General features: G+C 42.6%; 2 protein-coding genes across 4 annotated transcripts in view; one reads left to right on the top strand and one right to left on the bottom strand.

Moving 5' to 3' along the window:
• Nucleotides 1-615, top strand: part of LOC119466234 (uncharacterized) — an 84016-nt gene extending 83401 nt beyond the window's left edge. For all 3 annotated transcript variants that reach the window (XR_007467613.1, XM_037726725.2, XM_049669987.1), the window contains exon 5: nucleotides 51-615. Coding sequence is in view for 2 of the 3 variants with exons in the window: in XM_037726725.2 (XP_037582653.1) it covers nucleotides 51-203 (153 nt within the window). In the remaining variant the exon portion in view is untranslated. The remainder of the gene's footprint in view (nucleotides 1-50) is intronic.
• A 28-nt stretch (nucleotides 616-643) lies between these two features.
• On the bottom strand, nucleotides 644-25304 carry LOC119446501 (probable RNA polymerase II nuclear localization protein SLC7A6OS). The gene is made up of 5 exons (XM_037710976.2): nucleotides 24925-25304; nucleotides 18278-18429; nucleotides 13774-13931; nucleotides 9658-9747; nucleotides 644-712 (listed from the first exon to the last, which is right to left on the bottom strand). The coding sequence occupies exons 1-5, from the start codon at nucleotides 25264-25266 to the stop codon at nucleotides 681-683; spliced, it is 774 nt and encodes a 257-aa protein (XP_037566904.2). The 5' UTR covers nucleotides 25267-25304; the 3' UTR covers nucleotides 644-680.
• Nucleotides 25305-25915: the final 611 nt, after the last annotated feature.

Raw genomic sequence — 25915 nt, 5'->3', positions numbered from 1 at the left:
AAGCTGCGAGATGGTATCGTCACTAATGCAAGCCTTTAACTGCCCTACAGGCATCAACAAACCTTGCACCACAGGCAACTCAAATAATACCAAGTGGGCCACCTCCCAATTACGACGCTGTTGTCAAGAAAAACCCAGCAGATCTGGAACCACCTCCATATGAAGTTGCTGTGGCAAGTCTTCAAGCTAGTGGCTATGTCTGAGCAGTGCATTGCCAGCTTATTTATTCCATCCTTCAGCGGCACTGTGGGCATGTGTCCTAATGACCTAACAGAGGCCTTACAATGTTCATTGAAGAACTGTAAGGCTGAACTGTGCACACTACCAGACCTATAAGGTGTGTGCTTACACTGTCTGAAGCTTATTTATTTACCCCCACCATCATCAGCCAGTGACTGTTTCGACTGACAGTCGTTATCATAATCACCACAATAAAGGTTTTAAACACAGTGTACTTGTGGCTTTTGGATGAAGCAGTTGTTTCCACCAAAGAGTGGGGCTAATATAAACCTGTCCCAGTCACATAGCACAGAATTTTATTACAAGATGTCACACAATTTTAAAAAAAATGCACGCACACACACACACACAGACACAGACACACACACACACACAAGCTTTTGAGGAAATGCAGGAACTGCTTAAAAAAAAAACGGCTTTTGAGGAAATGATGCAACTGCTTAGTCCTCCAGGTCCACCCCATCATCATCATCTGCAAATGAAATGCAAACAGTTCTATAAGCAATCCAACATTTTCCTGCAATAATGACCAAGCATCACACATTGCAAATACAGATAAACCTCGATATAACGGAGTATTTAACTTTCTTAACTTGTCCATTGAACATGTATTTAGAAGCTCAATATAACGAAGTGTGTTTACACATGATTTCAATATAACGAAATTTTACTGCCGCCGCGAAGGAATACCAAGACAATTAATGGAAACCTCGACAGACGCAGATGGTCAAGTGGTTGAATTACAAGCGGCTGCTTGCGTACGCCTCTCAAATCGCGTGCCGTGCGACCAAGAGCGACTGCCGAAGCGGAGCAGCGTCGTGTTCTGTATTAAGTCCAAGTGCGATAAGATCCTATCGCACCCCGCGCGCTGTACGCTTTGGGTGTGAGTAGAAGCTTGCGAGGGTAAGCCGAAAAGGATGGTGGCTCGATGAGCACTGTCTTCACGCGCAAGCAAGGTGAAAGGGGGGAGGGAGCGAGCTCGCAGTAACGCGACCAAGCACGCTTGAGGGGGGAGGGCGGGCGTGGCGGCGCATTAGGTCCCTATACCTTCGGAAAAGTACCGCCACCCTTTGAACAATGCCGCTTCTCTCTCTCCCGTATCTCCAATTGGATGATAATAGGGCTCGCTTTCACTTCTTCATATTTTGTTTTTTTCCGCCTCAGAGCCATGTTGAAAGTTGCTCTGCGCAGCCGCCGTTGCCGGCGCCAGCGGCGGCGGCGGCGCACGCGCGGCCTAAAAGCTTCAACGGGGACTTTCGAGGAGCGCCACCTTCGACTTGCTTTCGCAAGCAAAAAGTAGAAAAAAACAAGGGCTTTAGGAGATGGGACAGCGGAGGTTAGCCCTTCTACCATAGAGTAACATACGGATTACACAAGTGGCCACTCCAGCCTAAAAGCGGCCGAGCTACGCAGCTTCATGCCGCCCGCTAGAGGGCAATACAATACTCCCTGTTTCCAAGGGAATGCGCATACTAGTTATCTACTGTAGTAACTCTTATAGTGCACTATACGTCTACTTGTCTTATGTGGCTGTAGACGTATACGTTATCAATGGGATCAGCCAGCCGTGAGCGGTGGATGATAAGACTAGTACAGAATGAAGCATAACGCATTGCTACAAAATACCGGCCATGGTGTGATCAGGCAAGGCGACGCTATAAAAGGTGTGCGATAACGCCTCCGTGTTCTTCGCTGGGTTCGTCTGCCTGGACGTCTAGTCTGCTTGGCTGCTGCTTGGTAAGAACGCCTTCCTTACATTCTTTTTTTCCCTTCATTACTTTGCAAATTGCTTATGTATTTGTCACTTCAACCGTAAGTTGACATTTGTTGCATTGTGCTGTTCGGCGCAGAGAGCTTTTTTGTATTCTTCACTTCGTGCATGATGATCGTGGATCGCTTCAGATTAAGTAAGAAACAGCAATTTGGAATGCTGCGCAGCACATTTACGTGAAAGTGAGTCGGCACACGCCGGTACACGTGTAGTCTGAATTCAATGCATGTGTGTGCAATTGTGTGAAAGAATGCAGTTGTGCTTAGGATCGTTATTCGTGGCGTTTGCAGATTGCTTGAAGCCTTTGTTACGAGCGCAATTAGAGAGAACTTGCGAATTGAGAAGAATGTAAGCTGAGACTACGACTTATTCTGAATAAACACTCCTGCCTCAGTAGTGCATGCATGATGATGTTTACTGACATTTACTGTTTTGTGGGGTTTATCATAATAGCGCCTGTTTATTCCTTTTGTGAAATTTATTCTCATCATGTGGCAGCTGTATTGGCATGTCTTGCATTGTGCAGTGCACCCATCTTTTTGTGCTTGCGTTCATCGAACGTTGCGAAAAAAAAGTGCATGTGCTTACTGAGAATATGACTTGAAAATAAAGTTTCGTCTCTTCCAACACTTCTCATGTTTTTTAAAATGTCTGCATAAACACACAGTGGCATCGTGTGCTTGCTGCTCTGGTGGTACAGCTTACATGAAGCTACTCAATGCATGCAAGCAACGCGTTAAAAAAATCGAAATATAGCCTCCGGGACGAACACTCGCACGGAAGCGATCTTGCAGGCCATGTAATTTTTCTAATCGCCAAAAAATAGCCTTCGAGATTACTTTTCCTGCAGTCCCAATATCTGAGTCTGTGTAGATTCCACACACCCGCTAGGTGCGCTGCGAACCCGAATCTACGCTGGAGGTAGTGGATAAGTACAAATATCTTGGTGTGTGGATAAACAATAGGGCTGGGGCTGAGTACCTAACGGAACATGAAAAATATGTAACGACTAAAGGTAGCAGGAATGCAGCTGTGATGAAAAATAGGGCACTGTGGAATTACAATAGGTACAAAGTGGTGAGAGGGATTTGGAAAGGGGTGATGGTCCCTAGTTTGACTTTCGGTAATGCGTTCCTGTGCATGAGATCAGAGGTTTGAGCAAGGTTGGAAGTTAAGCTTTGGGAGCACATGGAAATACCCCAAATCGGGGGGTACAGGGCGACATGAGATGGACGTCATTCAAGGGCAGGGAAGCTAGCAGCAAGATAGAATTTGAGGAGGGATTGAGAGATATGGCAGAAAAGCGGTGGGCAAGGAGAGTTTTCAGTTATTTGTACATGAGGAATGTTGACACAAAATGGAGGAAGCAGACCAGAAAATTCTCAATCAAATATTTGGACTGCAGGAGGGGTGCAAACCAGGAAACAGCGGTTAAGAAAAAGGTTAAAGAAACAGAGAGGCGTCTATGAAAAATAGGGATGCAGACGAAATCAGTACTGGGAACATACAGAACTTTCAAGCAAGAAAATGCCAAAGAAAATATCTATGATAATTCTAGGGGAAGCTCTTCGTTGTTTGAAGCCAGGACAGGAGTATTGCGGACTAAGATGTACCGAGTCAAGTACCAAGGTATAGACACGTTGTGCGGTGCATGTGGAGAGGAAGAGGAAATGGCTGAACACCTCATACCGTAAAAACCGGAATATAGGTCGAACTTTTTTTCAAAAAAACCATTGCGAAAAGTCGACCCTCGTCTTATATACCGGACAATGGCGGAAAAACTACGGAAGTTTTGCAACAATGGGCAGATGAAGTAAACAGCCGCCTTCGCCATCGCATTCAGGCTGCTTTTTCACATTTTGTTTCAAAATGGGCGGAAGCCGACGGCAATTCACCGTCGCCTTCAAGAAAAAGGTGATTGAGTACGCGGAAGCCCATGGCAACCCGTCAGGTTGCCGTGGGCTTTGTATCGTGCGACCATCGACCCGCGTGTTTCTCAGCACCTTATCATCACGGCACGGAGCAGCATTTAAATAAATACTGTCACCATTGTGCAACCGGCTGAGTCGCATTTGTTTAAAGGTAAGGGTGTCTTTCGGTACTTTTGTCATTGAAAAAAATTTTTTTTTTCATTTTTAGAATTGGTTAGTTGGGGGGTCGATCTATATTCCAGTTCGACCTATAGTCCGGTTTTACGGTACTTTTCTGTAAAGGGCTTAACCCTACAGTACAAAGCTACGCGGCTGATTTTTTCAAAGCATTGGGGTTTAGGGACAGTGGAGGCAAAATAGACTTTAAGCGGGTAGAAATAACCAAACGGAGGTTATCAGATTGATGGCTAAAATCAAGGCAGGGGTGAAATTTCACCATCCACAAAGTACACAATATGTTAATAGTCGCGACTAAGTGGTGTGTGCCACCGCCCGATTTAAAGGCTTTGGCCTCATCCATCCATCCACCCAGCCGCAGGGGCCTATGGAAGTGTCCTCTCTTATCATTGTATATGTTACTCTTGCTTCTACTATATAGAGACATTAGAGCGCATACGCAGCTAGCGCGCCCTGTTGTAGAGGTAATCTGCCTCGTGTGTAAAGAGTGGGCATGCGTCCCGCGCATTGAGTACTGGAGATTGCGTAATCTCGAGTTTCGGAGATGCGTTGAAGCGAGAGCACGGTGTAAGATAAGAGTATATATCTTACACCGTGAGCGAGAAGCAGATGAAGCATTTGTTCCCCGCTGTCGGCGCTGTCGTCGCACTGCGGGTGACACAGCTGCGGGGGCGGCGTGGACGTGAAAGCGTGGCTAGCTTCACTTAATTGTACCGCCGATGTGAAGATATCAACACGACAGGAAACTGTACCTTTCGTCGCCGACTCAAACTCAACAAAATTAATTTTAACGGAATAGCGTTAAGGGCCCCGTGTCGCAGAAAATCCAGCATCGGTGTCTGCGTGGATGCCGGCATCCATGGCGGAGAAAATCATCCCCAACCACGCCGACCGCACAGGCGCTCCACGTGGTGCATGGTTTTGGTGAACAAAAACTGAATTTCTCACAGTGAAATCCGTCAGACAAACGGTAAAGTACGACCGGTACGACCACAACTTACAGACATGGTGGCATTGGATTGTAATTTGAATGTACGAGAAAACATAATTCTGTTACGAGGAAACTCAAACACAAACCCCTTATCCAGCATTTCTACCATGCCAACATCGGCGTGCTCAGGTATGCTACTTGCGAAAATCATATCTAGATGGCGCTCGCATCATCGGCAGGTCAAATTGGGATTTCGCCTGCCTAATGCGTTTTGGGCACGCGTGTGTCGGGGCAATAGCAAACAATAAAATAATTTAAAAAAGGTGCTAGGGCCTTCACATTTTAATATAAGACAACTTATATTGCCCCTGGAAAGACGCCTTCCCAGCAATGCATTTCTGTTTAAAAGTGACGCAGACTTTAAGGGGATTGGTGTAAGTTTGATCTTTGTAAGCTGGCTTTCCCACATTCTGTGTTGCAGTGAAGCCCACTGAAAGAAAAATGCGATGTGAACGGGGCTCGATAACGCTATCGTGTTCCACTCTTAAAGGCGAAGCTTAAGCGTCCTCCAATATTTTTTTTTCTCAAATTTGCTTTTTTTCGATTGCTCGATAATTCGGAAAAACTTTGCGGCCCCTTCAGTACAACAAAAATCGATCTGCGACTGTACTTATTTGCATAAAAGGTGGAATTTCAATACAACAAAATTTCAATATAACCAAGCAAGTTGCCGATTTTACTGACTTCGTTATATTGAGGTTTAACTTAGTTTCTTGATCATATGGTGCTGCGAATTTCTTTGAAACACACCTTCCAAATTCTTTAATTCTCTTAACGCACAGTGACACATTAAAAGCTATTCAACAAGCTATTTTGGGATGCAGAAGTAACATCCATCTTGCACATTTCTTTCTGTTTATTCAATGTATTCAACCTGGCATAAAATTATGAAGTAAAACAGATTGTGTTTTATACAATCTTATAAGAATTTGTTGATGTGTTACTACAAGCCAATAGGTGCTCACAAAATTAAAGTCTATGCTACAACTTTGGTCTCTGCTAGTGCACACCACACACAAAAGGTAGGTGGACTAGGAAACACTTGGGACATAGCTTTTTCCTTGAACAAAGTGCCTTACGAGTGCACACAGAAGGTCAGTGTAGTTTCTGCTTGCCAAAGTTAGCTCGTTATTTCACTCTAGCAAAAATGAACACACTCCCATGCACATGGTTATGAATTCACTTTGGGCACAGAGTAAAGGCTCTAATCCAGTGGCTGAATCGGTACACCACAAGAGACTATTGAAATGGTGAGTTTTTGCATAAAGCCACCACCCAGTCAAAAAAACCCATTGAGTCCAGTTGGATTTTTCAATGGGACCCAACTGGTTCCAATTGGACATCATTGGAGGCCCAAGTTCCAATTGGGCTTCATGAGAAGTTCAGTTGGTTCCAATTGGGCATCATGAGAAGTCCAGTTGGTTCCAATTGGACATCACTGGAGCTTGGTATGCCAGTTGGTCCAACTGGACCCAATTGGAAGTCACTGAGTAATCTCACGTACGAAACAGCAGAATAGTTGATAATAATAATATCTCAATTATATTGTTAGTTTTAAAGTAAAAGATCTTTGTATATTGGTGTGATCAATGGAGAAAAGTATTTAGCTTTCTGTCAAGTTATAAATCTATCTTGAAATTTTACGAATTTCTCATGAACCACTGGCACCACTTGGTCAACCAAATTTTGCTCACATATATAGCACCTGACATGCATCTCCCATAGTAAGTGGTCAGTGTTGGTATATTTCAATGAAGATAATTGCCGTAGTGTGTTCATGCATGAGTATGCTTCTCGAAAGGAGTTTCAAGTATATCCATGTCATATCAAAATTACACAGTTAATAGCTAACAGCAGTCAGACAGCTGTTTTCCTCAACTGTACAGAGTGATAAATGCAACTCTCATTCACCTACAGTGCATCCAAAAGTACATACACGAAATGAGTCTTAATTTGAATGGTACGTCTCCTCCTACGCACTGTCACACAATATTTCCCATAGCAGAATGCACTGAGATGAAAGTAACAGATTGCAGATATAGAAGGAACAGCTGAGACCACAGCTGTAAATCTCTTGGAACATGGTCATCACACGAAATCGGCTTGGCAACATACTACTACTGAGCCACAGGCTGTTGTCTCTACTGGTGTTCTCATTATTCCACAGAAATAAAATACCTCGCTCACTGCACACTTATTCCGACATCAACATCTTCCTCATAGATATGGCATATTCTTTGCTGCTTTTTCACTTGCAACTTCTACTTTGCGGCACTGAAGGTGTTGCCAACACTTTTTTCTGCCAAAGCAAAGTATTTGCTGCAACCTTCAAGAACTACATGCATACATATCACCAAGGTCAACAGTGGTTGAACAAGGGATGTCTCTCTGGTTCCAGAGACATCCCTTGTTCGGACCTTCTTGATCACTTCAAGTCTCCCATTTTAACCTGTACCGTGTGTCTTGTTTGAACATACCTCCAAGGATGTGTCATGTGCACCCCACACTCGAGACTATGGTATGATATGTGCAGCTTGGGGATAAACCAATGGTTAGGGGGATAAATCAATGGTTAGCGCGTACTGCTGCCAACTGCTTCTTAGTACAGTAGCATGATGTTTGCGAGCAGTGGTTTCGGAAAACGAATTATTTGTTGTATTTCGTTACTTGGGAACAGGATTGCCATTTGATTATGAACAACTTAGATTATGGATTCCTCCTGTGAAGGCACTTACGATGAAGCGAATAAGTATGTTATGTTTAGCACCACAGTAACTCAAGTGCCATGGCAGCTTCTGACCGTTAACATATCCACACAAAGTAAACAGTAGATTAATCTAATTTCAGGTGCTCTACAATTTAGGTTAATAAAGGTATAAAAAATTTGGACAGCGCAGCCTGTGAAAGTACAGACAGCTATTACAGCCATTAACCCTACGTTTATGCCCAGCACATCATATATGGGGTGATCATCTCTAAATTTTACAGAATTTTTAAGAATTGCCTGTGGCAGTTAGTATAATTATCCTTGAACCGGATTATTCGAAGAGGCGGACATTACTATCATGACAAATCGAAACACATATCCAATTAATTAATGAAATGTGCTAATTACCTTATTCATTAATTACTTTATGGCACATATTGCAATTTACAAATTATAGTCAGTGAGCTTGCAAGACGATATGTATACACTTGAAGTGAATCTTCAGGATTACACCAGTTTCGAGATATTTTCCAAAGTGTGGGACTAAATACATGCGCGTTCCAGTTACCTTTATGCTTCAAGGCATAAAAGAGTGTTTTGTTAAAAAGTAAGTGGAACAACAGTGCATTTCTACAGCGAGTTTGATGGTGCATATCTCCTAACTGGTGTCATTTTGGAAATTCATTCCAAGTGGAGACAAACTCACCAGCTTGAATTCGCAAATAGCCATATGTGCCGTAAAATAGTGAATTACTGAATTTGACATGACATGATCACATTGACAAAAAGTGTTGGAGTGGGCTCGGCCAGATTGTCAGCAGCAAACAATGGAGTTTTTTCTCCATTCTGCTTTAAGTGGACTTCTCTCTTTTAGGGGGGGGGGGGGGGGGACTCAATTGTGGTTGAAGGGTATGTAATGCCTAACCAAACACACATCCTGCATAAATTGGTGAACAAATATTTGTAAGTGATGCAACCATGCCTTAAGCACATCAGTGCATGCCATTTAAAAATGATCATTTAGATTTATAAAAATTATGCAGACCCCAAGCACTGTGGGTATCGGTGCTATGCGAAGAATTTTGCCAGTAGCTGGCTATCCCGCATCCTTTGAGGTTTTGCAGACCATTACAAGATAGACCAACCTGCTTGTGTAAGCCAAGCAACTGTGTGTGATGACGGCAGCAAGGCATCAACGATAGTGTGGCAGCGATGGCACAACCACCGATTTATTGTACACTGGTAAAGAAATGCTACAACCTGTCCTGTTACGACCTGGGCAGATCCCAAATGCGGTACAATGTGGAGCACACTGGTGCGCTCGCACTTTTATAACAACCAGTTGCTATGCAACATGATGCACATGAAAGACAGTGGTAAGGTTGACAATTATTCGTCCCTTTCATTCCTGCGTCTGTACCATGCACATATGTGCTCTCGCTCTTTAGAGGAAATTCTTACTATGCAACATGACGCATGCTCCAATTATCCTTGAATGCTAGTTGGCATTGATATGAGAGAAGTAAGCATATGTCTGTAGCCTAATGGGTAGAGCATTTGCTTCAGTGCCGGGGGACACTGGTTCGTCCCCTTCTTCGGACACAATTTTTTTTACTAAGGAGGCCAGAAACAAGGCAAGACAGGGGCCTATCCACTGCAAACAAAGTGCCTGGTGTGAAGCAAAGAAAGCTTCATATCAATAACGAAATGTGTGCTCTGCACAACAAATTCCCCCCCCCCCTCCCAGAATACAGCAATCAAATGGTTCTGCCAAGAAAATTAGGAAAAAACTAAACAGCTAAGGTTTGAATAGTGCTTTTTTGGCACTAATGGTACTCACCATCACTGAAGACCAGGTTCAGGCCATTGAGCTGCTCCCTCACAGAGCTTGTAACCATTTCTTCAAAATTTTCTGCGTACATGTCGTACTCTAAAGAATATTTTGAAAACAAATTGCATGTAGGAACAGTTATGGTTTACACTTGAGCACAAGCAATGACTACAAAAGGAGGCTCTTCCAGACTGACCTAGTGTTGGCCTATGTTAGTTCCACACCCAATAAAGTGTATCGAGGTGTGAAAGGTTGGCTATACTCTCAGTTAAAGGAGATACTCCGAAACACCAGACTAACCAAAGAGTGCATGACGGCACCGGAACTACGTTGTAGCATGCAGCCCCAAATGGAGTGCTGAGGCTGGTAACCTTGGCTGCGCTGCCAACTTATTACATGACAGAGTATAGCTGCTTATCGCCATCATGAATCGGTGTAAGTGAAACACATCACTGGTGTAAATCATGCACCCAATACCTGTGTCGCTGCACTGTCACTTTTAGGCAGGATAAACGTGCTGATAGTTAACATTAGAGATGGGTCGCTCAGGAGCGAGCTGGATCTTGTGAGCGGCTCTTTTTAAAGAGCGAGTGAGCGGTGGTTCAGTAAAAATGAGCGGCGGTTCTTTTGGAGAAAGGGAGCCGGTTCTCTCGCGTTCAGAGAGCCGTGCCCATGCGTTCCCTCAGAGCCGTGTCTTCTGCTGGGTGAGACTTCCGCGCCATCTATTAGCGGTACGAGAATGCAACTGCCCTCCCACCCTTCCTTGCAAGAGTCGCCTTCACCCCCTCGCCTTCGGCTGAAGAACGAAAGAACCGCCGCTCACCACGGTTCCCTCGCTCTTAAATAGAGCGGCTCAAAAGATCCGGCTCACTCCCGAGTGCTCAGGAGCGAAGCCACTTTTTTTGCCACGGCTCCCTCGCTCTCCAAAAGATCCGGCTCGCTCTTGAGTGTGCGGCTCTTTTCGCCACGGCTCCCTCACTCTTCAAGAGATCCGGCTCCAGGAGCGCGCCGCTCTTTTGAAGAGCGAGGGAGCTGTGGTTCAGTAAGTGAGCGGCGGTTCTTTTGGAGAGAGGAAGCTGGCTGGGCTCTCTCTCGTTCAGTGAGCGTGAGGAACCGTTCCTAGAAAGCGCTCAGGAACAAGCCGGATCTTTTGAGCCACTCTTTTGAAGAGCGATTGAGCCGTGGTTCAGTAAGTGAGCGGCGTTTCTTTCGGAGTGAGGAAGCCGGTTCGCTCTCCTTGAATGAGCCGTGCCGAACCGTTCTGTCAGAGCTGGGTCTTCTGCTGGGTTTCGAGGTTTCTATTTCTGACTGACGAATGGTGGCCGGTGTGGGAAGACTCGCGCTACAGGTACTCGCTCGCAGTGTGTGGTGTGAGCAGTAGTCCCTTTGGTTTTTTGTGCGTCCTATGGTGTGGCACCCGATGCCACCGAGGGGAGAAGGAAAGAAGTCTTAATTGGCAAAGGATGGTACCGTTCGTTGCCTGCTGCTGTTCGAACGATGTCTCACGACTCTCACCGATCGCACATCATGCGCTGGTCCAATAACACTTCGAAGATGGTGTTCCATGTCTTTAAAGACAACAGGTGAACGTACAGTTTACGTCCTGGTCTTCATTTGTGCTAATTATTGTAGTCGTGAAAATGTCGCCTATGACATCCACTTCAGTGCATGTTCTGAGCGTGTATCATTAGCACGTCATTAAAACGAGGCCAATGATCTGTTGTGTTATAATAGAACTTCATTTTTTTTTTTTTTTTTTTTGTCCTGGCGTATGATGGCATGATCACCAGTATCGCGTGTGCACTCAAGAGAAAAAAAACGAAAGGTACGTGCGGCAGTTTTGTGGATCTTTCGTATGATTTTTGTATATTACTTCAAGAAATGATTTCTACATTCATTTTGCATGGTGTTACAGCTTACTCATATTATAGTGAACGTACGTATGTGAATAAATGAATAAAGTTGAAACCTAATGTACAATCATTTTGTGTTTTTACTTTGACAAAAGTTGATTTTAAAGTACCACAAAAACAGACAAGCTTCTGTAATGACGATGAAGTTACATATTATTTTTTTTCTGAAAAAAGTACGTCGCATTCTGCCTGTCACAGTATCATAAGCATTTTATCCCCAATATCAGAAAAGAAAGTTTCATTACAACTAAAAATTCACGCTTTTAATATATGTAAAAATAATCAATAACATGGTCAATAATTAATGTATATATCGTTTTTTTTTCAAAGCCAGATGACTATAGAATATGCATAACACAGGTTACACATTTAAGTGAACCGGTTAGCCGTTCAAATGAACCGGTTCATTTCAGTGAGCTGAGCCGTTCCGAGCCGCTCACTGAAGTGAGCCGTTTTGCCCATCTCTAGTTCACACGCAGCACATTTGAGAGCACTGCAATCGTGGCACCATGTTGCATGCTTTTTTTCATATTTCTTGGGCTTTCTTTAGGACACAGAAAAAGTGATTATGTAAGAAGCAGGAAGTTAGAAAATGCTGAATTAGATATTTTCTAGAATGCTCTAGAACTTTCCAATTTGACGTTTTGCCCTAGAGTTAATACTTGCCAAGTTGGTTAACTAATCTTCACTAACTATGCAATTAAGCAGAATAAAAAAAAAAGTGACTTGCTCCATACATTAGCAAACAACATGCATTTGGTTGCATTCTCTTTAGAGTGCTTTGGTATATTTTCAAACCTTGGCTAAAGTTATCTGTGACGCACCTTTATAGATCCTCCTAAAAACCACCATAATTTCTTGCCAGTATTACGGGTGGGGAATGCATGTTCCACCACTTCATTCTTTTATTAAATAAGAACTGTGGCACTTGTAAAAATTAACATGTTATAAAACAAGGTAAACCAAATTAAGACACCCCCACCTATTAGCATGAAAAAAGCTTGTGCAAGAAAAAGAAGCACAGAAGATGTCTTCACTAAAGGTCATTGGCATACAGCACAGTTGAACCTCATAACGAAGTCACATCCGACACAAAAATACCTTCATTATATCCAATATTCGTAATAAGCATATATTCACTTCACACTGATATCGAAGAGAAACACTTTATATTTACTTCGTGCTCTCCAATAATTCGTATATCCAATGCACTTTTACAGTAACATTATGTTCTACAAGAGGCTTAATTTCATCCAACAGGTGTTCACTCCAATGATAACCTTGTCTCTAAATTTTCAGGGCACAAAAGATGCTGCAATGTGGCATACTAGACTACTCTACACTTAAATCTCAGGTTAAGTGTGTTTTTTTTTTTTTGTTTTTTTTTTTTCACTTTCTACCATTAACAAGCACTGCTGTAAACAGCAAGAAAGGCACACCCCCTATGGTGTTGCGCCGGCCGCATTTTGGTGGGGGCGAAACACAAAAATGTTAATGTACTTATTTAAGAGCAAGTTCAAGAACCCTAAGTGGTCAAAGTTAATCCGGAGCACCCCCTACAGCATGTCTCATAACCAAATAATGGTTTTCGCACACAAAACATCCGAATTAAATTTAATTTTTAAAGGCGCAATCCCCTTGAGATTAGGACACTACTATTTCTCCTGTTTTATTGTGATGTGCTGTACAGGCAATGCATTCAAGTGTGACGCACAATAAGCTAGCATCAATAATGCCAACATTATAAATTAGATAACAAAGTCGACATGATGACCATGGTATAATGACAGAAATACACTGAAATTGACAACCGATTGACTACACAAACTTCAACAATGAGCGCTTTACTTAGCTAGCTATTCACTTTTATTTTCAGCTTCAGTCAACTAAACAGCATATTATAATGAAACACACTAAGTTATCACAACTCTATTCCTCATAATACTATGCAGAGTATTCTTTACACCTCCCAAAAGACACAATGAGCTTTTCGCGGCCTGTTGGGTAAAAATTAAAATAAATCGTGAAATTTAATGTACAGTGGGTCATGAGAGACATGGCAGTGGAGGGCTAGAGGTTACTTTGACCATATGGGGTTCTTTAATGTGCACCTAAACCTAAAGTACACAAGTGTTTCTGCATTTTGCCACCTTCAAAATGGGGCAGCCGCAGCTGCTGAGTAAACTGCTAAGTTTTGCCTTCCTTAACTCACGTTTTAGGATCTCTGGATCTTCAGGGTAGTCATTCCGCCAGTTATCCTCAGCATTGCTGTCGCTGTCCTCTTCATTGCATGCATCAAACTCTGGGTCAGAGTCATAAGCAAAGTCATGCTCAGGGGCAAAGGCGTTTGGTGGTCCGCAGCGGAACAGGCTAAATGAAGGGAAAAAAACGAGATCAGTAGTAACTAAGGGTTAGTATATGGTACAGCAGTAAGAGGGAGAAAAAAACACACTTCAGCACTTTACTATGCATATGTGCTTTGTTCTCACTACAATTTATTTACGAGGCACTGCAGGTGAGGGTGTCACCGAAGCAGCTTTTACATCACAAGTACTGCCGATTGGTACAACCGCAAGATGACACAGAATTGCATTCTGTTAGTGTGCTTTAGATGTCCCTAAAAAATTAAATTCTGGGCTTTTACTTTTTAGCACACGAAGAGGGACGAGAGACAGAGGTACGATGTGGACACAGCGCTAACTTCCAACAATACCAACATGCCCAAACTTACGCTTTCAAATTCTGGGGTTTTACGTGCCAAACGATTATGAGGCAGGCCCGAATGAATTGCAAAAATATGTTCATTTCTTCAGCGTTTTACTCAAAATAATTTAAGAGTGAACGAGTAAATACAAGACAGTGATAGAGTGTTTGTGTTAATCAGGAAAATTCGACCTCAAGCCACCTCCTGAATTGTAATGACAATGTGAACAGAACCCTGAAGGTACACATTGGACTGGTGGGGCTGGATGCGTGGGGGGGGGGGGGGGGTTACAATTTGGCAATGATGCTGAACAGTTAACACAAATGAGGAATCACTTCTGGACCTTTTCAAAAGTTCAGCAGCAATTGTTTGTTTGGTTTCTTTCAGTTTGTCTGTCAGTGTGGTGAGGAACGATTTTTGCATTCCGTTTCCGTTTTCCTAAATCTTGCAAGATCTGGTGACACACAATCCTGTTCGATTTCAGATCTGATATCCTGCACATAGTAACACGGCAATTTTCATGCTGTAACTGCCTCACATGTTCTACATTTGCAGCAGTATGTGACATAGACAGGCAGCCAACTCTGGGATCGTCTGCAAGCAAGCCGAGTGCCTGTCTCCCCGCCATAAAAGAGAAAAAGGGCAGCTTTTACGGTTGGCAGATTATTCTAGAAGCCACTAAGAATATTAGCGAAGTTGAAAGCACAGAGATAAGCCTTCGAATTTCACTCGCTGCATGGGAGGGCCTCATTAAGTGACTCTGCTTTCAGTCTCATTATATCAAGAAAAGGCTTTATTAAACTTCCAGCAACTCTTTCCTCTCAATTTCTTTGGAAGCCTTTAGCCATCATTTTATTACAGCAAGCTCCCTGGTTGCCCAACTTAAATGCCTAGGGCAAGTGACACAAAAGTAATCTAGGTTTCTGGTAGGCTGCCAGTAACAGAAAACGGCTACTGGTGAGATTTTCTCTAGTGAACACAGGGCTGCTTTTGTGCCACATAGAGACGGAAGTAAGGCATAGCTACTAAAGAGTACTTGTATGGAATTGCCAATCTCTCAGCACAACTTTTGCACTCCATAAAATTGAGGACCAATTCTGCTTAGTCTGCTGGCCCAAACAACCACGATGAGGCGAGGCAGAGCATCAGAAACAGCTTCAGAATTCAGCTTTTGCTGCATTTCGACAAATGAGAACATTACCAGGACTGTTCTTCCTATCATTTTCTGTCCCTAACAGATCAGATCCTATTTCTCATGACAAGCGATGGATGTCGAGCATGATACACAGAACAAACTAATTAAATATTAAACATCATTCAATATCAAAAACATCGAAAAATTACGATGGCTGGCATGAATGTTTATAGTCCATAAGTGACACCAACATTCGTTCGACACAATTTACCTGAATGCACCGCACAGTGTTAAATACATTGTTTACGTTATTCTTGCATCCAGAGAAAAAACTATCTTGTCACGAAATGCTCAGCCTTTCCCAGAGATATAACACCTCTATTAATTTTACAAGTGGAAATCTGCACTTGGCTTTGGATTTTGTTGTGTGCAAACACTGAAGCCTGACAATCAGGCAACAGCCTCTATATGGCCCTTTAAGTGTACTTCAAGCTTGTCTGCAAGATCACATGTGACAAAATGCTGCCATGGCAGCCAGTGTGCTACTACAGTAAAAAACAAACTGAAACAGCATAAAATAACAAGCACACAAGAAAGTATACAAGTGCTGACTCAGCTAAAGTTCTATAACAAAAATCCGGCATACTTATGCAAAAAAGTGCCCCCCAAAAAAGAAAAGCAGCCATACCAGCAAGGAAATAAAACAAAACATATTAAGTAATTAACCAGGCTCAAGATATGCAACCTCAACATGCAAGACTAATGATGACCGACTGACACACAACCGTCATGTTTGTGGATAAAAACACTTCACTCACTTCATGTGATAACTAGTCTTTATGAGTAAAAAGAATTTGATAAATTATAACACATAATAAAATTCGATTCGTGAGTGAGCGCTTCTCTTTGTCTAGTTCGATTCGAGCCTTTCTTTATAAATGCCCCAACTCGCCCAGCTTTCCATTTTACTCGAGAATTCCGACCAGCCTTGCCAGGCAAAGCCGACAAATGCAAGACTTGGTCACTCTCGCCACTTCTGGAATGCTTGAAAGCAGTCGGTTGAGCCTACTACATCATTGTAGAACTTGTTCTTGTCCACAGACACAGAAGTGAACTGTGGTCCTTTAGTCTTGCAATAATATAAACCTGCAACCATAGGCAGGCAAGCTCACTCAGATCCACCCATAAAGCTGAGTGAGCGCGTGCGAGTCCTAGGGGTGCAAGCTTGAGTCTTGAGTGGATTGGGCTGTGGTTTGAATGTGGTGGCGCGTAGCAGTACTAAGCACTGAACTGGAGCCACATTGTGTACGCAGAGAGTTAAACTTACCAAAAGCTCAATGTCGGTGGATTTTTTTTACCCACCACTGGACAGAACTGCAATGCAATGCAACTGGTGATGCACGCAATAAAGGATGCAAAAATTTTAAACATGATTTGAGTACTGCGTACTTCTGCAGATACGTTCACAGTTCTCAGCAGTTTCTCGGTGTGACTTTCAAATCAAGTAAATCAAGCTCCGCTAGCCATAAACTTCGTAATCGCAGTACGACAGCTCAATTCCTCGAAGGTGCAACAAAAATAAATTATAACGTCTTTTAATGCAACAAATTCAAGAAGCATGCCAAATTTCCTGGCATAGAGTTTGTTTACAAGGACAACCTCTGTATGTCAAAGATTGTGGGGTGGGGAGGTCACCTGGCATCACTGATGTGTGGGTGGGTGCACTAGTCAAAGCCACAGTATGATTGGCTTGCTGAAAGCTTCAGACATTGTTTTACAGCAGCGGACCAAGCTTATTATCCCCTGTGCAATTCGAAAAAGTACAGAGTGAAAGAGGAAAGAATGGTATATGTGCCGTGCATCCAGCTTTCAGTGAGACAGTCATTCTGTGCTGTGGCTTTTGACTGCTGAACAAGGCTGACCGGCACATGCGTCAGCGGTTTGTGACCTCTCTCCGATCTTCATCATGACGTGCAGATAACTTGTAAACAAACCAGACACTGTAGTTACAGCGTCTGCAGCTGTCTGATAAAGCATAAAAGTGGGATATGTACAAAGCTTTTGTCAGCACCAATTTAAATGAAAACACAATAACTGTGGACGCTGTACATACACGACTGACATGGTCATATAAATCCGAAAAGAATTTTGTGCCAAGATACACCATAGAACCTAATACAGTTCATCTTCAGTGCTAGCACCTTCTCCAATCCCAGATTTTGTGGTCATTTAGAGGGCAACCACAGTGTTCTCAATTCTTGAATGAATAGGCATCCTGACAGCGGGGGACATCTACTGAGCAGCTAGCCAGTTCAACTAGCTACCAGTGTCAACTCAGTTTACGAAATACAAGGCTTCAGAAAAGAGTAAAAAAATAAACAAATTCAATGCTGTCCCTCTAGGCACACAGAATGGAATAGAGGATTTCACTTTTAATTGCATATACAAGTGTAGTTAACACACCCTGAAGTTTATGCTGTGAGCCAGGATACACATTAATTCTGTTTGCTTTCCATGGCTCAAGTACCTAATAAAATATGCCAGTATAACACCTTAGCTGATGCATTTTACCATGGCAGCCATTGCAACCTAACCCTACCAGAGACTGTTCACCACGTCATAAAATGAATATTCTGAAGCTTAGCCAGTCTTGGCGTTTCTATGGGCTATGACATGTCACGGTTGGCAATAGATCTGCATCAGCCAACAACTTTAAAAAAAAAAAAGGCAGACCAAGGCATGCATCAATATACCAAGTAATGGCTCAAGCAAAGAAAGAGAGCCCATACTTTGATATTGTGAAACAAATTATATTGAACAGCCATGTGCCTTGACACCATCAAAGAACACTGCATGCAAAATACCTGTATCACTCACCAGAACTCATCATCTCTAATGAAGTTGCAGTGGACATTGTTGTAGTAGACATCGTAAACATAATCTCCATCCACTTTTTCCTCCTTGGCAGCTTCTCTCACCATGGGGACATTGTTGCATGCAATTTCTGATTTCTTTTTCTCGAGGTCCTCCTAAGAATACACCACAAAAATATCACAATTTATAGAACCCTAAAGATTTGTAATAGTGATTGAAGCAAGCATTATGACAAGTTTTTATGTTCGTACCCCTTTAAATACTTATAGTGGATACTTATATTGAACAGCTCAGATTTACATGAGTGGAGCAAATAAAAAAATTACATATGACATTGTTAAGTCCCAAACATGTAAGCCCATTCAAAGAATATGTTAATTCCTCTAGACCATTTATGAGGCTTTAATTAGCCTTTTCAGAAAAAGCAGTCCTGCTTAGCAATAATGGAAAGGAATGCCATGTCGATTTACTCTAGGGGTGTGCAAACATTCAACTACAAATCAACTACGTGCTGCATCTCGGAGTTGAATGCTTCGGCATGAGCACATGATAGTCCTTATTTCAATAATATGTGGTTTTTATTGGCGCAAGGGCCAGATATGGCCAAAGAGCACCATGACAAATGGTGATGGTTTTTCAATGTACTATAAATAGAGTTGTACATGTAAATAGGGTTTAAATGTACTATAATATGAGTTATAAATGGTTGATGTAACGTGGCTGTAGAAAGGCCTAAAAGCAAGTCGCTGTAAATTGCGTAAAATATATTGGTATTAAAATAATGACAATGACTAATGATTAGAGTTATGACCAAAAATTCCGTTTCTCACTACCACCAAGGACTTCAGAGGACCACGTCAACACTGACGAAATTCGGGAACCCAAAGCTCACTATCGTTACAAAGTTACGTAGGCAATCTCGAAGGCTGTGTTTTAGGCAATGTCAGCACTGGGAGGATGGCGTTAAGTCATGGCTGCCACATTATACGTCATTCCAGCGCTAAGCTCCCTTCTTTTTGTTTTGGTTTCGGCGCCGCCAGCTGCCAGTTCACGCGTGGTTCGGTAAGAAAAACCGTAGGGGTGACACCTGTTGAGTACGCGTTCCTTGCCAGCTGCTATACAGAAAACTATTATGTTTACTAACACAACAGCTAAAGTATTCGCACGCATGTCATGGCGCGTCATTTTCGCCCGTGGTCTTTCAACACTATCAAGGATTCCTAAAGCCTATTGCTTGGTTTTCCCGCAAATCACCACGTTATTTACCCAGTAATTCTACGAAAAAAATCTGCAAGTCGCCTTAAACGAAAAACACGACGGTTAGAGTCTTTGCGTACATGCTCAGCGAAGCGCAGTAGGGTCTACTGTCGATCAGAACAAAATATTTTGCTCTAGTTGTGATCTGCATGTTCGCAAGAGCACTGCATGAGCATGGTCTTCGAGTGAGAGCATTGACAACTTCTTATGGGGGAAAACTCATAATCATTGTAATTCCTCTTTGTTCGTCTTACTAGTCATTACATTGTACTTTGCTCACACGTATTTTCCAGCTGTGATGAGAAAAAGAACTACGTTCGATATACATAATAGATGCTTGTGGTACTGTTATGTCCATATTTTATTACTTTTGGACACATCACAGTGGTGGTTGGGCAAAGAGTTCTTGCCAGTTTCTAATGGCATATAATATAGTGTTCTACTGACTTCCTATTCTTATGCATAATGTGTGAATTTGTTAGACAAAGGGGTTTACTTTGTACTTAACTTCATGACAGTCGTGCGCGATGCATAAACTATATTTTTTGTGTTCCCTAGTGGAATTATATATTGTTTTTTTTTGTTCAAGTCGCACTGAAAGTAACGTACAAAGCCCCCCTCCGAAATGTGGCCACACACGTATTCGTGCCTACATTCACAGAAACTTACGTACACCTTTTCATATTGTATTAATCTTGCCAGCGAATCCCTGTTTAAATATTGCGCAGTTCACCTCTTCTGTTATGGGCCAGCAGGTCGTTCTGTTTGTTGCCACTAAAATGCGAATTGCAGTTACAACTGCCAATTCATCGCACGAAGAAAATGCGAGAAGGTTTCCAGTTTTCTCCAGAATCCAGTGTGCCTTCAAGCGTCAGCATTTGCTAACTCAGAGTCGAGCTGCTTTCAAATAAAAAATAAAACATTGAGAGAGAAAGATAGCGGGAGAGAAATAACATGATTATTTTATGAATAAAGTTTAGTAAAGGCATTCCTATTCCAAAATGCCTTGAGCGTGGGCTGCCTCTTGGTGTGACCAGCGAGAGCTGATCCTCGAGGTTCGAGCTGGCAGTATTTTGTCCGAATCTTATAGAAAAATACCACGGGTAAAGTCAGGCGTCAAAACTAAAGTTAGCTCAGAACATGGCTCAGTAAATACTAATAATGTCATGAGTAAATGGAAAAAGAAATCTGTCGGCTCATTGTAACAATAAGTGGTGTACCAAATACACGTCTCAGTGGCAACTCTCACTAGAATTCTTCACGCAGATCTTCAGGCCACTGTCGTGCTGGTTGCATACGGCGGAAGTAATTTTGGAGCTAGAAATACGGGGTGAGATTTGGACACCATCTATAAGACACCTGCATAATATCATCAAACGTTTTGGCTATGTTTTTGGCTACTTTTCGCTCACGAAAAATTTGGGTCTGGCTATTTTTGAGCTTTATTTTGAAATCATTTGGCTATTTTTTGTTGGGGCCATCTGGCAACCCTGCTTTCCTGCCATGAGAAGGGCCACATTATGGCCACCTAATGTGCCCCTGGTAAACTAACTGTCTAAACTAATATACTTTCAAATATCATTGCATCTCTCTTTTCTGTCTACCCTGTCTCTACATGATTCCTTTTGTACCGTTGGAAGCAGAAAAATATTCTGTATTTAACTTTAACTCGATGTTCAAAACCCATAATTTCTCTGTGCATGTATGTGTGTTTCAGATGCACATTTTCGTTTTCTCAAGGGCCCAGACACTCAAGAGCTACGCCATGTTTGCCTGACCCTTGTGCACACGCGCGAATTGCGAGATAAATATCTAGGTACAGCGCCTAGGTACTATGGGGGAGGGCACTCTTTGCTCCATTTGTCCCCAGCCGAGCTGCTGTGTGCACTGCGCGACGAATAAATATACTCCTTATTAGACTCATTTTCCGTTTGTGTATGCTGCAAAAGTATTGCACTCATGACTACGAAGTCCTCAATTTAAATCGCAGGTTAAGTTTTATTTTTATGAAATATTGCATTATTATGTCATTTTCCCCTATGACTCCTGCAGTACATGTTCCTTTTTCCTATGCTGCACCACCAGGCCTAACACAGATGGTTCCTGCCAAGAGGAGCAGAGTGACCCAGCACGCAGCATAAGGGGTTTGGATAGGCAGATGCTGCTTTAGCGGCCAGCAGTTTGGAAGGAAGTTAAGCGGTAGTTCACGCATAGTGCGCATTGCCATCGACTAGGGACAAACGGAGTGAAGCGCACCCTCCTCCATAGTACCTAAGAGCAAAGGCAGATTTCGAGAAGCACAAATCCCAGGATTTCTCTCTCTCGCAACTCGCACATGCGCACACAAGGGTCGGGAAAAAGCAGTGCAAGCTCTCGCATGTCTGGGTCTGGACAAAACAGAACTACACGTTTTTCAGACAGCAACTGCTGGTACAGGCAAATGATAGAAAGTAGGACATGATACAATGCAGCTTCAACAAAGCGTTTGTTTTTGTAATTGTTTTCCAAACATTTATGAATTACACAGTTACGAACTTTAGAAGCTTCAGAGATGAAAAAGTGCGTGAAGGGCATGCTAAAGGGCTAGCTGGTACCTAAAATAGATATGGCACAGAGAAAGCCAGATACGTATGAAAGACAAAGGGTAGGCATCTAGATTTTGTCTTGGTAACAGCTAAAGAGCGCAAAAAAACACCCACATGCACACGGACACACATACACTAAAGCAAAGCTGCCCCTTCACTCCGAATTTGTCTTTCACATGTATTCTAGGCAGTTTCACATGAGGCAACTGGAGCAGAAAAAAAAATGCTACTGCGATTTGCCCAGTGAACTGCAATTTTCACTGAAACTTCCACATACATTGGGGATGGTGTGGCTTCCGTCGGAGCAACGCTGAAGGTTGCACCTTGCTGCCAAAGTATTCACAGTTGTATTGTTACCATAAACAATGCGAGAGCCAGACAAATGTTTTCATTTTGGTATTTGAATATAAGATAATGTACCATGCTTTCTGGTCTTTTAAAGTGTTGTAGTGACAGAAAATGTTCATCTCATTTTCATTGCTTTATTAGATAGCCATCAACCCAGTAATTATGCTATGGAGTCTCAATTTCCTGAGAGTGCAACAAAAAATTGCATTACCTTTTAATGCAACCAATTCAAAGTGCATGCCAAGAGCAGCTTGGCTTTGGAAGTAAAAAAGCACTAATCACGTCAACGAAACCTGTTGTCTCATGGTAGCTGTTGTCTCAAGGTGTTACTGGCACGTAAACACACACTATGACTGTGCTGCAGAATGCAGAGTCCAGTTAGCACTCGTCAGGGCAAGAGGGGACAGCATGTTCCCCTGCATGTGTAATTTTTCAATGACACAGTGCACTTGAAGTGTGTTTTCAATGGGTCGTATAAAATGTAATTAATTACTTGCGGCACTCTTGAACGTTTGAGATTTCACAGTGTAATTATGAAGTTGACAGCTACCCCATGCTTTCAGCGAGTTATGAGAACGCATAAAAAAATAAAATGTTGTGGCTACTGCACACACAACTGAAAACTGAGAACATCTCAAGGTAAGATAAAACACTCATCAATTGAAACTTGTTTCAGTTCGTGCAGGCTGTAGTGTACGATTTCTGTTCCTTCAATAGCTATGCCACTGCTGCATTTAAAATTATACTGAGCATCGACAAGCAATTTTGACACAGTAATGGCTCGTATTATTTAATGATGGAAATCATGTCTGTATTCACTGTGTAAAGGAAGGGTAAAAAGTCGCAAGGCAAGATCACGAGGGATCACACAGCAGCACAGTGACTGACGTGCAAAAAGCACTGAAGTCAGAACATGCGCAGATGCTCACTCAGTAACATGATACGAGTTCAGTAATTAATTTGTGGCTGCTGCCACATACTAGTTACATTTTCAGCTCTTGTTACCTGTACTTAATGACATATGAAATGTTGTGCACCTTTTGTAGAGAAATATGTGCTCCGAATGTTGCATGAAATGCAACATTAAATATTTTATTTCTTGCGTACTCAGCATTTTCTGAATAAATTGATCTCATTGCTAACATTGATATCAAATGCTGGCGTACTGTTCCTGTAATTCCAGTAACGCAACCTGCTTGACACTTCTGACATTTGCATGACACTGTCTAGTAAATATAGTCGAACCCGGGTATATCGCACCCACATGACGAATTATTGTGTAGAACGAACAGCAGCAAAATCCCCTTAAAAATTTTTCAATGCAATTTTTATTTTATTTATCGAAATACCTATATATCAAACTTTTTGTGATCCCCCTCAGATTCAATATATCCGGGTTTAACTGTATTTCTTTATACCGTATTTTTCTTATGAAAAATGCAAGATTGCACTTGTGATACCACTATTACACATTGCTGCTACTTACGTGCCACACAACTGATACTACGTGCTATAAGCATTCGAGCAGAGTTACAATTTGAAGCCAAAAATTTAGTTACTTATGGAAAATTTCACTCTACAGAAAGGCACCATTATGTTGAGCGGCTCAGCCCAAAGAAAGATGAAACTGCAATTTACTTGTAGGCGCTTCGCCACAATACAGGCGTCAGTGCACCCAGAAACGGAAAGGAGGCCACCCATCATGCCTTTTGCGAATGCCACAGCACAAGTGCGGCACATGTGGACACTATTATCGAACACCAGTGGCAGAAGGTCCACACTATGTTCCAGGTCCAGCTCTTTTAGAACATCTATTCTTTAAGGGTGCCTCAAAAGTATCATGTCTCTCCGACCCTAGCAGTCCTAGTCCCCGCGGTTGCGGAGCAACGGAAATCACTGTCGCTGAGTGAAAATAAAGTTACGTGAAACATCATTAACATTGAGTTATTGTAAAACATTTCACTTAAAGGGACACTAAAGAGAAAATTTATTTGTTCTGTATCAGTAAATTACCCTTCTACAATATAATAAAAAACACCACTCCTACCACAATAAGGCCTTTGGTAAGCCAGAAAAGAAGAAATAACAAAAGATGGGCGGGCCTCCTTGAAGTTCCCACACCAGCTGTGATGTCATGGCTGTTGACAGCCAAAGTTTGAACATGGCGAGTTCCGGGAACTTTTGCCGAGCCAGCACGGCCTACATATGAAAAAATATTTTGCAATCCATGATGTCACGGTGACATACCGGCGTTGGGGATTTCGCACGAAATTAAATTAAAAAACTGAGCAACCTTGACAATTTTTTTCTAATTATCAACCTATTAGGTCAAAATTAATGAGAAGAGAGTTATCAATAAAGGCTTTATCAGTTTGAACTGATTTAGTGTTTTGCTTTAGTGTCCCTTTAAGCTATCTATGTCCACGGTACACTAGAGGCAATGCAACCATATGAACTTACATTTTCTTTTGTGTCATCGTCTTTCTCCTTGTCTTCAGCGAACACGTCGTAAAGTTGGAACAAGCTGTGTGCTGACCCACGTGGAGCCTCCAAGTCTTCATCAGTGATTTCTTTCGAGCAGACTTCTTTCAGAATGGAACGGTGTTTCAGCAGCAACTGTAGACGATTCTCTTTGCTGGATGAACGATGTTCATCTCTCAGTTTTGCCTGGATGTCTACCGAATGAATCTTAGGATTGGTCCTCTGACGCTTGGCTTCCTTTACTTGTTGAATTGCTGCCTCGACATCAGCCTGCACAAACACATGATCTACGTTGTGACATTGTGTCAATGGACAGGCCATTTGTGCAAGACGCCAAGCAACACGACAGAAATCGCCGTTGCTACAGTCAGGCGCTTGCTAGTGAAACTACATACAAGCGGTGGCTGCAGTGATGCGATGACAAGACAGTGCGACACACTTGGTCGTCTGCTTCGGTTATTAACGACCTTATTAACGACCCACACTTTCCACCGCAATTTGCCCTTGAGAGCAGTAACTGTGGCTGACAGTTGTGCTACGACCTCTTTTGTGTCTTTGCTCAAATGCCGCGATGTTGGGGATCGAGCGGCCACACATGCAACCAAAACCCCATGCCCCATGCCTAGCACAACTATATGCGCCTTATTAGCATTTCCTGGACACCGAAGCGAAACCGTTTCGACCACTGTTCAGCTGTGCACGCAACCTAGGGAAACAGCAACAGCGTTTGTATTTAGTCTTGAGTTGCAGCGGCGGTGGGCATGCAAGTCACATTAAGCTCTCATCTGCCACAGTAGCCCAGTGGCTATGGTGTACTGCTGAGCTCGAGGGTACGAGTTCGAACCTGGCTATGACGGCCGCATTTTGATGGGGGGCGAAACGTGAAAACGCTTGTGTATATAGATTTATGTGCACATTATAGAACCCCAGGTAGTCAAAATTAATTCGGAGCCCCCCACTACGGCGTGCA

This window comes from Dermacentor silvarum, chromosome 1 (genome assembly GCF_013339745.2).
Source record: "Dermacentor silvarum isolate Dsil-2018 chromosome 1, BIME_Dsil_1.4, whole genome shotgun sequence".
NCBI lineage: Eukaryota > Metazoa > Arthropoda > Arachnida > Ixodida > Ixodidae > Dermacentor > Dermacentor silvarum.
The sequence above is the reverse complement of the archived record's forward strand: the minus strand, read 5'-3'. Positions and strand labels throughout refer to the sequence as shown.